Source organism: Cyanistes caeruleus, chromosome 7 (assembly GCF_971803275.1).
Source record: "Cyanistes caeruleus chromosome 7, bCyaCae1.hap1.1, whole genome shotgun sequence".
Classification (NCBI taxonomy): Eukaryota; Metazoa; Chordata; class Aves; order Passeriformes; family Paridae; genus Cyanistes; species Cyanistes caeruleus.
In genome coordinates this window covers 9,682,743-9,694,907 of record NC_141707.1, presented here as the reverse complement: position 1 = coordinate 9,694,907, position 12,165 = coordinate 9,682,743, and the positions used below count along the sequence as shown (strand labels likewise).

The window sequence follows — 12,165 nt, the reverse complement described above, 5'->3', positions numbered from 1 at the left end:
CAGCATTTATAAAATGTATAAATGAATGCCAGAAACCCTCAGAAACTCAAATTACTAACAAATATCAGGCAATGAAAGCAAGAATCAATGTTTTATTCTTGAGGTACTGTGTCATTAGGCATAATTGCCAATTAACTTACAACAGGAACAATTATTCAGTGCAAAAGTGATGAAAAGGTTGGATGCATGAGGTTACTCGGAGGTAACACGAAGAAGTTCATTTCCAAGAACTACTGCCAGTGCTGTGATTAAAACAAATTATTTTAGAAGATGTCCTCTCTGCATTGGGATATTGGGAATTTGCTCTGAAGTACAGCCTGTTGTGAAAATAACCGTGTAGAGGTGCTCTTAGTTAATGTGTTGGACAATTCCTACAGACATCTGATGTTCCTCAAAGTGATTAGCAATAGCACAGGTGTGTTATGAAATGCATCAAATTGTAGCTAAATCACTGATGGGGAGGGAGGGAGAGTCCAGCTGTTCAATGAGCAGTTTATTTTCATGTCACACATAGGATGGGGTTATTTTTAAGACTCAGATGTGAGTCCACTATGAGATGGGTAAAAAAGACCTACAAACTGTTACAGAGGCAGTAGATTAAGGGGCACCAAAGTAGTCTGCAAAGTGCCTATGACCTTTTTTCCCCCCTTACACAAGCTGTACATGGCTATACAAAGTGTAGTACCTGTGTTGTACTCGGTGCAACATACAAAACATAATTTTGCAATAAATGGTGATTATATAATACCACAGTCTTAATACTGAGTATTTGCAATCTGAGTCTGTTGTTTTATTTAAATTTTAAATATATTTGATTGCAAGTTCATTATTCAAATGTATTTTTATGACAAGTGGGTTTTATCAAGACTTAAAAAGATTAGAAATACAGAGTGTGGACTGATGCAGAGTAGTGGAAGAGACAATGCTCCCAGGAAGGAATTTTATCAAGGATCTGTATCATTACAAACCCTCTTGTTTCCTTTTGGCTTTAAATAGGAACAGTTTTTCAGGTTTTCCTTCTGCAGCATGTAAAAGATGAACACTATAAAAAAATATCCTTCTTCCTTGCAGCAGATACATTAAGAACAGAAGTCAATGGGGTGCACTGAGCAGGATATTATACTCTCTCTAAATGCCTGGTGTTTGGTAAATGGGCACAGCCTCTGAAGGCGACACATCACACAAGGAGGTCAGCTCCAGTTCACCTTGATGCTCTTTGCTCTGAGAAACTCTGCAATCCTTTAGCCTTCAGTGAGTCTTAGGGGACTGACCTAGAGCAAACCTTTTGTTTGGTGCAGCTTTGAGTGCTGTGTGCAGTTTTGGGTACCACGACATAACAGAGATACACTGAGATTTTCCAAAGGAGGCTGAGAAGGCTGGTGAGGAGTCCAGAGGGGAAGCCTTTTGAGAGCTCTTGGCTTTTTCAGCCTAGAGAAGATGAGGCTGAGGGGAAATTTTGTTGTTTGCAGCTTTCCCAGGACAGGAAGCAGAGGGGCAGGTACTGATCTCTGCTCTGCTGTGACCAGCAGCAGCAGCAGAGGGAACGGCTGGAGCTGTGCCAGGGGAGGTTTAGGTTGGATGTTAGGAGAAGGTTCTCCCCATCAGAGGGTGGCTGGGCACTGCCCAAGCTCCCCAGGGAATGGGCACGGCCCCAAGTCTGTCAGAGCTCAAGGACTGTTTGGACAATGCTCTCAAACACAGGGTGGGATTGTTGGGGTGTCTGTGCAGGGCCAGGAGCTGGACTGGATGATCCTTGTGGGTCCCTCCCAGCTCAGGAGATTCTATGGTTCATGTTCTTTACAACACATTGTGTATCCCAAGAAGTAGAGCAACCTGACAGTTTTGAAATTTACTTGGTCTTGTTTCACAGTTTTGGGCTTTGTAAAGTGAATAAACCCCACTGAAGATGGGCCAGTTTGCAGATTCTGCACAGGCTGACTCGATCTTCTCGAGTGTGGCCCGGCTAGCTCAGTGATGAGGTTTCTCTCCACTCAAGTTTTGAACCAGCATATGTTTGTGAGATTCACTGATTTTCTTCAAGAATTCAAGCCTATAGAGCGAGTAAAGAAATCAGGGGGGGACTCTCTCTCTGGTTTGCATTCCACAGTTTATTTCTGTGAAGGGGAATCCAATGGACGAGAGACCAAGGATTTGGGATCTGGGGGGGTCTCTTTTAACAGGGTTTCTCGGAGGGAGGGAACATCAGAGAAAGAACCAATTATTTTTCTCAGTTAGTACATCTTACAAACTTTCTACAAATCAAGGTTTCACACACTAAGATAAGAAATAACAGACACCAATTTCTTCAAATGCCCACAAAGGTGTAGGAGTATTCTCCACAGAGGGGCAGAGGAGGAGAGAGGGGGGCCTGGTTTCCTGGCAGCACAGGGGGGAATGAAAGGGAAGGGAAGGTGAGCATGCCCTCACAGCTTCCATAGCTCAGAGGCATTCTGGGACAGGAAAAACAGAGTTACAAACTTCCGTGTTGGAAAGAAGGGTCTCTCTTCTCCCAACCCCGTGCTTTCCTGGGCTAAAGAAACTTCAAGCAGCTGGAAATGCCAGCGGGGTCCTCTCTTTACTCTATCCGGCCTCTCGCCGTGGGGCTGAGGAGAGAAACCTCAGTAACCATGGGAACTTGACGCCAGGTAAACAATTAGGAGAAAGAGAAGCTGAGGGGGAAATCGCAACTGAAAGATGGGAAAAGATACATTTCAGGCTATCAACTACAACAACAGGCAATTTAAGACAAACCCTTGATGAGGCTGTTGTGTTCTGCTCCCACCAAACACCCCTTGTCCAGTTTGCTGTCAGAGCAGAGCTGTAATGCCCTTTATCTGGGTCTGATGCTCTCATCCCTCTGTGTGTTCTGGTCTGTCCTAGGAATCTACATGATCTTTGTGAGTTTGACCCTGCTGGGATTCTACACAAAACGAGGTTCCTGTCTCCTGAGGTGCCCTAAAGCTGAGGTCTGCCTTTCATCTGGTAGTGAGAAACTGCTTCTCAAGGACAGCAAAGCAGACTTTGTTCTGGTCCTTGTCAGACACAGTCTATGTCTGGAGAAGCCTTATTTCAATGCAGTGAGTAATGGAATATTCCGTCATTTTATTGTTTCCTATGTTTGCTTGCATACGGTTTGAACATTGCACAAAGCAAGGGAGTTTGTGTAAACAACCTCTCAGCATCTATCTCTTGGCAGCATCAAGCTCTTACAAATACAGAGTTACTGTAAATCACTGACAGTTTTGAAAACAGAGTGAACAAAGACCATCTCCCATAAAGCTGCACATGCTGAACATCTTTAAAGCTTTTTTTTTTCTCCTTTGGGCAAATAACAAAGTCCCTGCTATCAGCCAGCTCTTTCTCTGCCTCTCTGAAAATTATTCTCTGGAGGAAAATCACATTTTCCATGTGAACGTGTACTTAAAGTAAGTTTAGAAAAGTAAATCAGTGTTTTTTGCTAAGAGATGCCATTACCACTCTGCAAAGGTAGTAGTTATGGTAATTCTTTTACAGTTATTCTGAAAGCAAGGAGAAATAAAACCATGCCTGGTGTAGCATCACAACTGTGACTTGGTTTCATTTGCCCCTGTACAATTCTAGAATATTATTCTAGTGTGTATATATATATAATTATTCTGGTTTATTCTAGATATTTTGACTGACATTACAGCTGATCCAATAGTTACAGATAGTTAATACAAAAATATGCTACTTTGAAAAGGAGTAAATAGAAAAAGTAGTTTTCACATACCCTGGGGAGGTACTGTCAAAGACCTGTATTTTTGCATTTAGTAGGTATTGATTTAAATTATTTTTACTGTATAATAATACTGCTTTCTAGAGTATGCTGAGTTTACTACAGGCTAGTCATAGATAAATAGGATTTTTGATAATACTACTGAGGACAGGAATGATCATTTTCTGAAGTAATTGCTTTATGCATAACTTCTTAGATTTTGATTACTTGTGTATCCTTCTAGTACTCTAGTGACTTTTACTGGCAAAATGAGTGGAACATAACTTCTTCAGACACCAAATTGTTCATGCAACATATGCACCAAGTGTGTTTTTTCAAGCAGTTTTTTTGGATGGCACGTGTACAGCATGGTGTTTGTGATGAATTTTATTTTCTGTTTTATTTTGATCAAAGTAGGATGGAAAGCTCACCCATTAAGTGATGCAGTGCCAGATGGTAAGGCACTAAAAGTGAGCCTAATCTGCTGTCTCTAAAGGTGAGTGCTAACAGTTCTGGAAGGCTGGAAACTCATGCAATTGGACATGGGCTTGAAGCGTTTTCCTTTTCGGTCACCGACTCACGGCTGATGCAGCTGAGTAGGATCTGAAGGGAATCACGGTGTTGTGCAAGGCTTCTGTCTGAACCTCACATTGTGCCACTGCTGGACCAGACAACATCATAATCCAGACTTCAGGGATCAGTATCAACATCCCCTGGGCAAGGTTTGGGTCAGCAGTGTGCGCGGTACACCTTTGCTTCTCGAAGGTTCTTCTAACAGGAATGGTTAAATGCTAGGAGCAAAGCAGCTGGAGGCAAAAATCTTCATTAAATAAATTAAAGGAAAGTAAACTGATTAATCTGTAGTCTCAACTACAAATCAAGGTTTCTTCTTCTCCTGAGAATACTTATTTTCCCATGAGATTTTAATGGTTTCCATTTACCTTGAATCCCAGTTAAGCAACTTCATCTACAAAGAGTTGCCCATAAAATATTTGTAAAATAACTAAAAAAAGAGAACCAATTATAGTCATGCTGCAAGCATTTATTGAAAGTTTCCATTCCAGGTGATAGCAGGAACCATTAATCTGGATGCCAGTCCTTTAACTTCACAAAACTCATATCCATGTGTCCTTGACAGAAATCTATATTTAGGATGGCAATTAGGGATTATTAACTCAACTGCTCTACAGCTTTGTATGGAAAATGTAATTTTAATATTAGAAAAACCCTAAACAATTTTCTGCTCGAGATGCTCACACACAAGTCTGTTTCTTCCAGAGTCTGGGGTTCTACAGGAGGTGGAAAGTCCTTCCACTCCTTACAATTCCAGAACTGAGGTCCAGGAAGGTGAATTAGGTTGTGTTTTGGAGGTCTCTTGCTATAGTCAGTGGCCCAAGCAGCTTTGTTTCCTCCTGCTGGTTTTGTGGGTGCACTCTGTGTTTGTGCCAAGTGCCTGTGCTGGGGCACGAGGAGCTGTGTTGGCACAGGGGACAGCAAAAGGCTGCTGTAGGATGCTCTTGTCCTGAGCTCCATGTCCTTGGGTAACCTGGACACAGACAAGATGATCCAGTGAAGTAAAAACAGATGGAGACTTGTCCTGCATGAGCCTCTCTTTATGTTTTGAATCATATTTATTCATGTTCTGCTGCATCAATATCGACAGTCAGAAAAGGTGGCTGGGAGGCTCGTGTCAGAGAGGCATGGGAGCTCATTCAAATGAGAAGGGAACTGTAGTCAAATAGCCAAATGATGTCTATGTAACAGAAAATATCATACTGTATATCAGCATTTGACTCTAAAGGTTCATTTTAATAAAATGGAGTTTGATTTGACAACCTAAAAATGAAAAAATAGATGCTCAGATTGACTGATGGATAATAAGTGACAAAGAAAATGGCTTATTTTCAGATGGATTTGTAAGCATTTGATGAGTTTCCCTTTACTTTTTCATGTTTTCCTTTTGTACAGCATTAGAAGAGTAAATGTAGCAAAATCAGATTCCTAATTCCTAATGTCTGTGGGGACGTGTCCTACTGAAGGACTGCCAGCAGTTTGAATTGCTGTGTGAAAAAAAAAAATTGGATTTTCTAACCTGTAGCAACTAGTGAGCAAAATAAGCACTAACTGGTTTTAAAATCAATCTTTTTAATATCAAAAACTTCACAATTTTCTTAAAAGCAGATAAATAGATGGTTACTCTTTCTCTAGTGAATGAAACTTATTTCTGAGTTCATTTATCACAAGAACAATTTGAGATTTAACTGGAAAGAGACGAGTATGGACTGTTTCCTTCATGATCTAGAACCAAATTCAAAATCCATAGTTTGAAGCACCTTTTCAGAATGCTGTCAGGGAGCAGGACTTGGGACTTAAGATTTTATAGTTTGCTAAGATGAAAGCTGCCCCCCTACTCCTACTCAAGAATTTTTCCAATTCAGTAGCAATGAGGATAAGAAAGATGCTCGTTTTGAAATGTGTTTGCTCTACCTCAGTATAGGATGATACACAGAAACAAATAGATTTTCTTGCTTTTACCTGCTATAAAGGATTCCCATACATTCAGCTGATCTCCATGCAATAGGAAAATAGAGCTTATCCAGAGACCCTAAATTCCTTTTCTGTGGGGGTAAAACAAAAACCCACCATCTCTGGCAGTGGTTTACCTATTTTCTGATTTCTCATGTGAACTTCCAAGTGTTGATTCCTCCCAGCAAAGCTGACAGAAGCCTGGAGCAGTTTGTGCAGCCTTGCCATTGCTCCGAGCGTGTTCCTGCTGCAGTGTGACCCTTCAGTTCTGTTCTCTGCCTTGCTGGCTCCATCTGCCTCCACCTCCCTGCTCTGGAATCACACCTCTGCTTTTGGTTAACCTTCAGTCTGCATCCAAACTGGGAAATGCTCCCAGGAGCATTCACTCTTGTAATTAATTGGGATGAAAGGAACATTTCTGGTAGATATGGCTACAGGGCTATTGAAGTCTGAATGGCCATTTTCCACTTGAGTATTAAAATGTTCTGTTTATATAGATTATATTTACAGACCGCTAAGAACTTGGAATTACTTTGAAAAGTAATTTTTTTGTTGTTGCTGACTTGGAATATTTACAGCTGTTGTAGAGCTATACGTGATTAAATTATTTTTTACAAATTAATACTTGTAAGAAGTTAGGCATGCAGTAAGAATACTGTTATTTCTGCTTTGTGCCAAGCCATGTTTCTTCCTTCAGTCTCTTGCCGCCCATCACACATTTTCATTTTTGTTTTACAAAAGTTTTATAAAAAAAATGTTTCAAAACAAACAGTTATTCCTTGATCTCCTCATCATGATTGCTCTTGCAGAAGAGCCAGGTTATAAGCAGCTGGCTTTACCTGGCTCTTACAGCTTGTTACATCTGCCTTTCTTGACTCAGTGAAATAAGCAGTCTTGCCAAGTGTGCTGCATTCAAGAGAGTAGAAAATGTCTAAGTTTGTGGGAGTTCTGGACTCTGGTATTTCATTAGCAGAACTTTTTCATTCATGAGTTTAACCTTGTAGGAGTGAAATCCTTGAGGATGTTGCTACAAATGCAAGTTTTTTTCTAGAAATTCCTGATATTGAGACAAAGTTTCCCTAAACTCAAATCTAACTGGAATACTTGTTCCATTTGATTTGCCTGCTGCTTAGACCACAACATTTAGAGAATAGTCAGAGCCTCCTTCTGTGTATCACAATGATAAAATAAAAATCCACATGGCTGTAACTTTCGCTGGAGAAGGAATGAATGAGGGAATAAAGGAGGTGAGATCTTAGTGGCAGCAGTGGCAACCTGACACTGGAGAAGTCAAGTAAAAAGAATGTATTCCCAGTCTCAGTCTGGCTCTTCTGAGGGCATTATAAACATTTCATGTGGGTTCTGTTGGTGTTTGGTGTTTTTTCAATATGTGTGTATTTTGCCTCACGTGTTCTTTAATCGTCAGGGTGCTGAAACTTTAGATGATGCTTCAAAAAACAGGCAGAGAGAGAAGCTGATGTGAACCAGAGTGCAACTCTACATTTGTTTGAAGCATCAGTAAAAAATGATAGCAATTGTGGCAACAATGATGGAAAAGGCAGGGTGAAACATTACAAGAACTATTTTATTGCTTTGCTATTTCATTACTCTGGGGAGTAATTAAGTATTCTCTCCTACTTCCTGCCCCCCAGCCCACCATGAATTCTGTGGTAATTTGTGAGATTTTTATTAGCTGGTGGCACGGGGCAGCAGCCCCTGACACCAAGGTATGGTCTGTGCAGGTTGAGACATCCTGCCCCCCTGTAGCAATGTTCTCCTCTTTGTTTTCTCTGCTACAGAGTGGAGCAGAGGGGTTTAAACTTGAGTATTCTCTTCCTGTCCTAAGAACCTAAAGTCAGCTGAGCTTTGAAGGTTTCAGAATTTCCCAGCGCTTTGTAAGTGTTCTAAGACAGATGTCTGAAAGAAAAGTATTGTGATATTCCTGTCAAGGATGTGACAGGAATTTATTTTCTCTGTAAATTTAAGTATTTTAATTTTTCCTCATGTTTCAAGATACCTTCTTCTTTTCAGACTTACCTGAATAAGATGTTGATAAATGAGGAGTTGGACTTATCTAATGATTGTGCTATTATCTGCCTAGAAAATACAATCAGTTTAAAATGATAGTATAATTCACTAGTGAACTACTGCAATTCAGTGAAATAAATCCAATGACTCTTGCTGTCAGAAAATTGGAATGAAGGCAGATTAACATGTGCACCGAGGCTGAAGGTTTTTCAGGGGGAAAAAAACCTTTTCTGCTCCAATTAAATGGGCTTGTCTCGGTAATGTTTCGATGAGGAGAGACAGAACAGAATGCTTTCTGTGCTATTATGAGCTTTAGGGGAAGAAGAGAGTCAAATTGGTCTTACATTTTCTGCTCATTTCATGGAGCTCTGTGTTTGCCAATGAATTGTCTTTCCACAGGAGACATAATACTGCATTCATTTTCCCTTCAAACCTCAAATGCTAAAAAGGAGTCTCGGTTAAAACAAATTTATTTGAATGCATCTATCTAATAGCATTCATCCAACAGAAAACAAGGCCAAATGTCACATGTATTTTACGTGCTGATGTTGTTGGGGCTATGGTGGTTTGAGGACAATAAGCTGGCCAGAGTAGTTTGAAAAGTTATGACTTTCAATATATATAGACTGGCAGCAATGAGTTAATGCTGAAATACCAAATGTGGTGCAGTTTTCAGTACTCTGAGGGTGAACATTCTGCAGGATGACCACTGTGGGTTCCCCAGTCAATTCACTGTTCAAAGTAATGTCAACCCCAAGTGTGTGAGAGCTGTCATCCACTACAGCAATTACAGAACTCATTGGCTCTCAAGGGTCCAGACAAAGTGTCTGTCCACACAGCAGGGAATTAAACATAGAAACAATTACTGCACACTGAATTTGGCAGTGGGATTGGTACTACTTGGTGGTGTTCACACAGTACTACTGTTTCCCTGCTCCTCAAACTTGTTTGGGTTTCACTACAAACACAGAGTCTGTAAATAGGCACCAATAATTAATCATGGAGAGATAAACTGTATAATGGAACAGAAAATTTCTTCAGGCTCTGGTGAATCTTTCCAGACAATTTTCCTTAAATTGCTATATTGAGTTATAAGGGGAAGAGCTTTGTTAGTCCTGCATGGCACTGTCCAAAAAGATGCAGGGAAACAATTTTTAAATGTAACAATTACTACTTTCTTGTCTATTGAAATAGAACTCCCTGTGTGATGGCTCTGTTGGAATAAGGAATTTCTAAAAGCAGATAAAAAAGATAAGCATGAATTGAATTTCGTGGTGAATAAATGATCCCTTTCTATTTTTCAGGTGCACCAAAATTTTGTTGTATGTTAGCATGTTAAGGATTTAGAGACTATAATAGTGTAGATGATACAGGAATGTGAATGGAAAAAGCTACAGTATTATGTGAATAACCTCTATAAATACTGAGTATTTAGTATTTTGTATAATACCCTGAGAAAGTCAGGGGGCACAAAACGTTTCTATTACAACAAGAATTCCCATTGAATGTAATGATGAAAGGTAATAACTCTGTTTTCACCTAATGTTCTTGCAAGAATTTGGAGGGAAGAAATGTTTGAAATTAAACACTTCTTTCAAAAAAAAAAATAAAAAGGAGTTTTAAGAATAGTTTCTGAGAGGTAGATGCAAAACAAGTGTTTTGAAAAGTTAACTGCCTACTCAAATCTTTGCCCTATGTGCTCCTGTGCTAAATAGTACAATCAGTCAAGAAAGGTTTGGAAACCAGCATGTTGAATGGGTGTCAAAACAGTAGAGTGATGTCAAGGACTTAGAAAATACAAATGGAGTCTGAGGCTTTCAATGGCCTGCCTCTTAAACATCCTTTTTCTTTCTTTGTAATCATATTTGGACTGTTTCCTGGGGTCTTTTCTTTCTTGTGGAGAAGTGCCTAAATTCATCCTTTTGTTGCTTCTTGTGGTGGTTCTGGTGGAATCTCCAGCTCACAGTCAGTCAAGGCTGCCCCTGAAAACAAAACCCAAGAGTCCCCAGAAAAAAAAAATTGCCTGTTAAATAAAATGTGGAAAATAGCACTCAAAAAAAGTATGCAGACTGCATTTTTCAAAGAGTATTAGGGAAGCTGAGCTGTTGGGAAAAAGTGACTGTTCCTGTGACATTGGAGCTGCATGGAAAATATGACCTCTGGTGCTCTGAGTAATTGCAGGCAAAGCCTGGGGTCCTTTAGATCTGTAAGGCCTAACATATAATCTGTCTTCATTTATGCTTGGACCAATTTAGGGTATTGCTATGTATAACAAAAAATTTCCAATAAGCAAATATATTCACAGAATAATTATGCTATCAGGTCATTGTGCATAAATTAATTTCTAGTAAGAAACACATTTTGACTAAGTCCCTTGTGTGTGATACAACTGGGATTTTACTGCCACAGTGGGTTATGTTTCCAGCAGCAAATGTGTCAATGGCTGGCAAGATGGGGTCTAAATGGGGATGAATTTTTAAAAATAGATTGAGAGGGGTTTTTGAGGTATCACACACACTGAGCTGCTGATGTATCAAACAGCTTAAAAAGAGCAATGGTGTAATCAGCTCAGCCTCTTTTCCTGTTTCCTTTGATCCAGTCTCACTGGAGTGAGTGGCTGCTTGCCATTTTCACCCAGGCTGCACAGCCAAGGCTTGTGTTTGAGCTGGGTGTGAGCTGGGGCTGAGGGAGGTGTGCCTAGTGGAATGTTGTCCCTTTGGGATTGCCAGGAAAACTGGGAGCCTGCCCTGATTTTGATCACCTTAAATCCTCCTTTAAGGAGTGGTCAGTGCCTGATTTGTTGATTTCTCTTCAGTGTCAGTCAGAAGCCCCCTTTGGGACTCTGAGATGATCACAGGTGCTTGTCATGGAAGACAGAGGTGATAAAAATGTAAAAAGCAATTTTCTTCGATTACAGTATTTGGCTTGTTACAACGTTTCACCTAACTGATCTTGAGATGAAATATGAAGAATGAAATTGCTAACTTGTTGAAAATTGATTCTGGTTATTGTTTCTGCCCTTGATCATGTTTGATATACATCTTGCTAAGAGATGCTAGGTTGAAAAAGAGCAATGAATTTTTTAAGCTGTCTGTATATAATACTTTTATGAATGTTTTATATGCACTCTTATTTTCATAAATGTAAGATTTTTAAAGTCCCAAGAGAAGAAAATTTAAAAGCCTAAAAGTGAATTCCAGGCCACTAGGGAATTTTTCAGGTATTATCAAGGTCTCTTTGTTCCCAAGCAAAGGCATTTTAAATTAATTAATTGTTTATTTATGGTTTATCTGTTAGTGATGCAAGATGGAAACTTTTCTCCTCTCTCCTAACAGCTTTAGGTTTTCTTCAATTTCTTGAATTCTTGAATTCCTTTTTTTTTTTTTTTTTTATATATTTTGGAAGAGAGCAACAAATCTTCAACTACTCTGAAAGGAAAATGTAAAATTTATCTCTGGCTTGCTGATTTTAGAAAATGATTACTGTTTGAGGTTGCACCTGGCACATTACAACGACTTCTGGGGCCCCTGTGTTAACAGGTGTTGGAGACAAATGTGAATGATGTTTGTTTTAGAGAGGTCTGTGCAATTTATCCCTAGGCCATAGGCTTTAAAAGAAGTGCATTTCTGCATGACAGAGCATAAACTGGTCCCCAGTACAAATTGCGTTAATATTGAGCATATAAAGCGCTGTACTTGGAATTATCATTTAAAATACATTTGGATGCTGTGAAGCACTAAAGCAGTGCATTTAGAATTCCTGGCTGACTTCTTGCTCTTCTTCTCCGCTAAAATCACTGATTGTTGAAGATAAGTGTTCTGCAAATATTATCAGAATATGGAAGAGGCACTTTCAAGAGGTCAGAAAGCAGTTTC

The 12,165-nt window shown here is 39.7% G+C and overlaps 1 protein-coding gene across 1 annotated transcript in view; it reads left to right on the top strand.

Moving 5' to 3' along the window:
• The first annotated feature begins 2,472 nt into the window (after positions 1–2,472).
• Positions 2,473–12,165, top strand: part of LOC111931906 (uncharacterized) — a 72,482-nt gene continuing 62,789 nt past the window's right edge. Inside the window, exons 1-2 of the mRNA XM_086897842.1 lie at positions 2,473–2,645; positions 2,881–3,077. Of these exons, the coding sequence (XP_086753968.1) occupies positions 2,889–3,077 (189 nt within the window). The 5' untranslated portion in view covers positions 2,473–2,645; positions 2,881–2,888. The remainder of the gene's footprint in view (positions 2,646–2,880; positions 3,078–12,165) is intronic.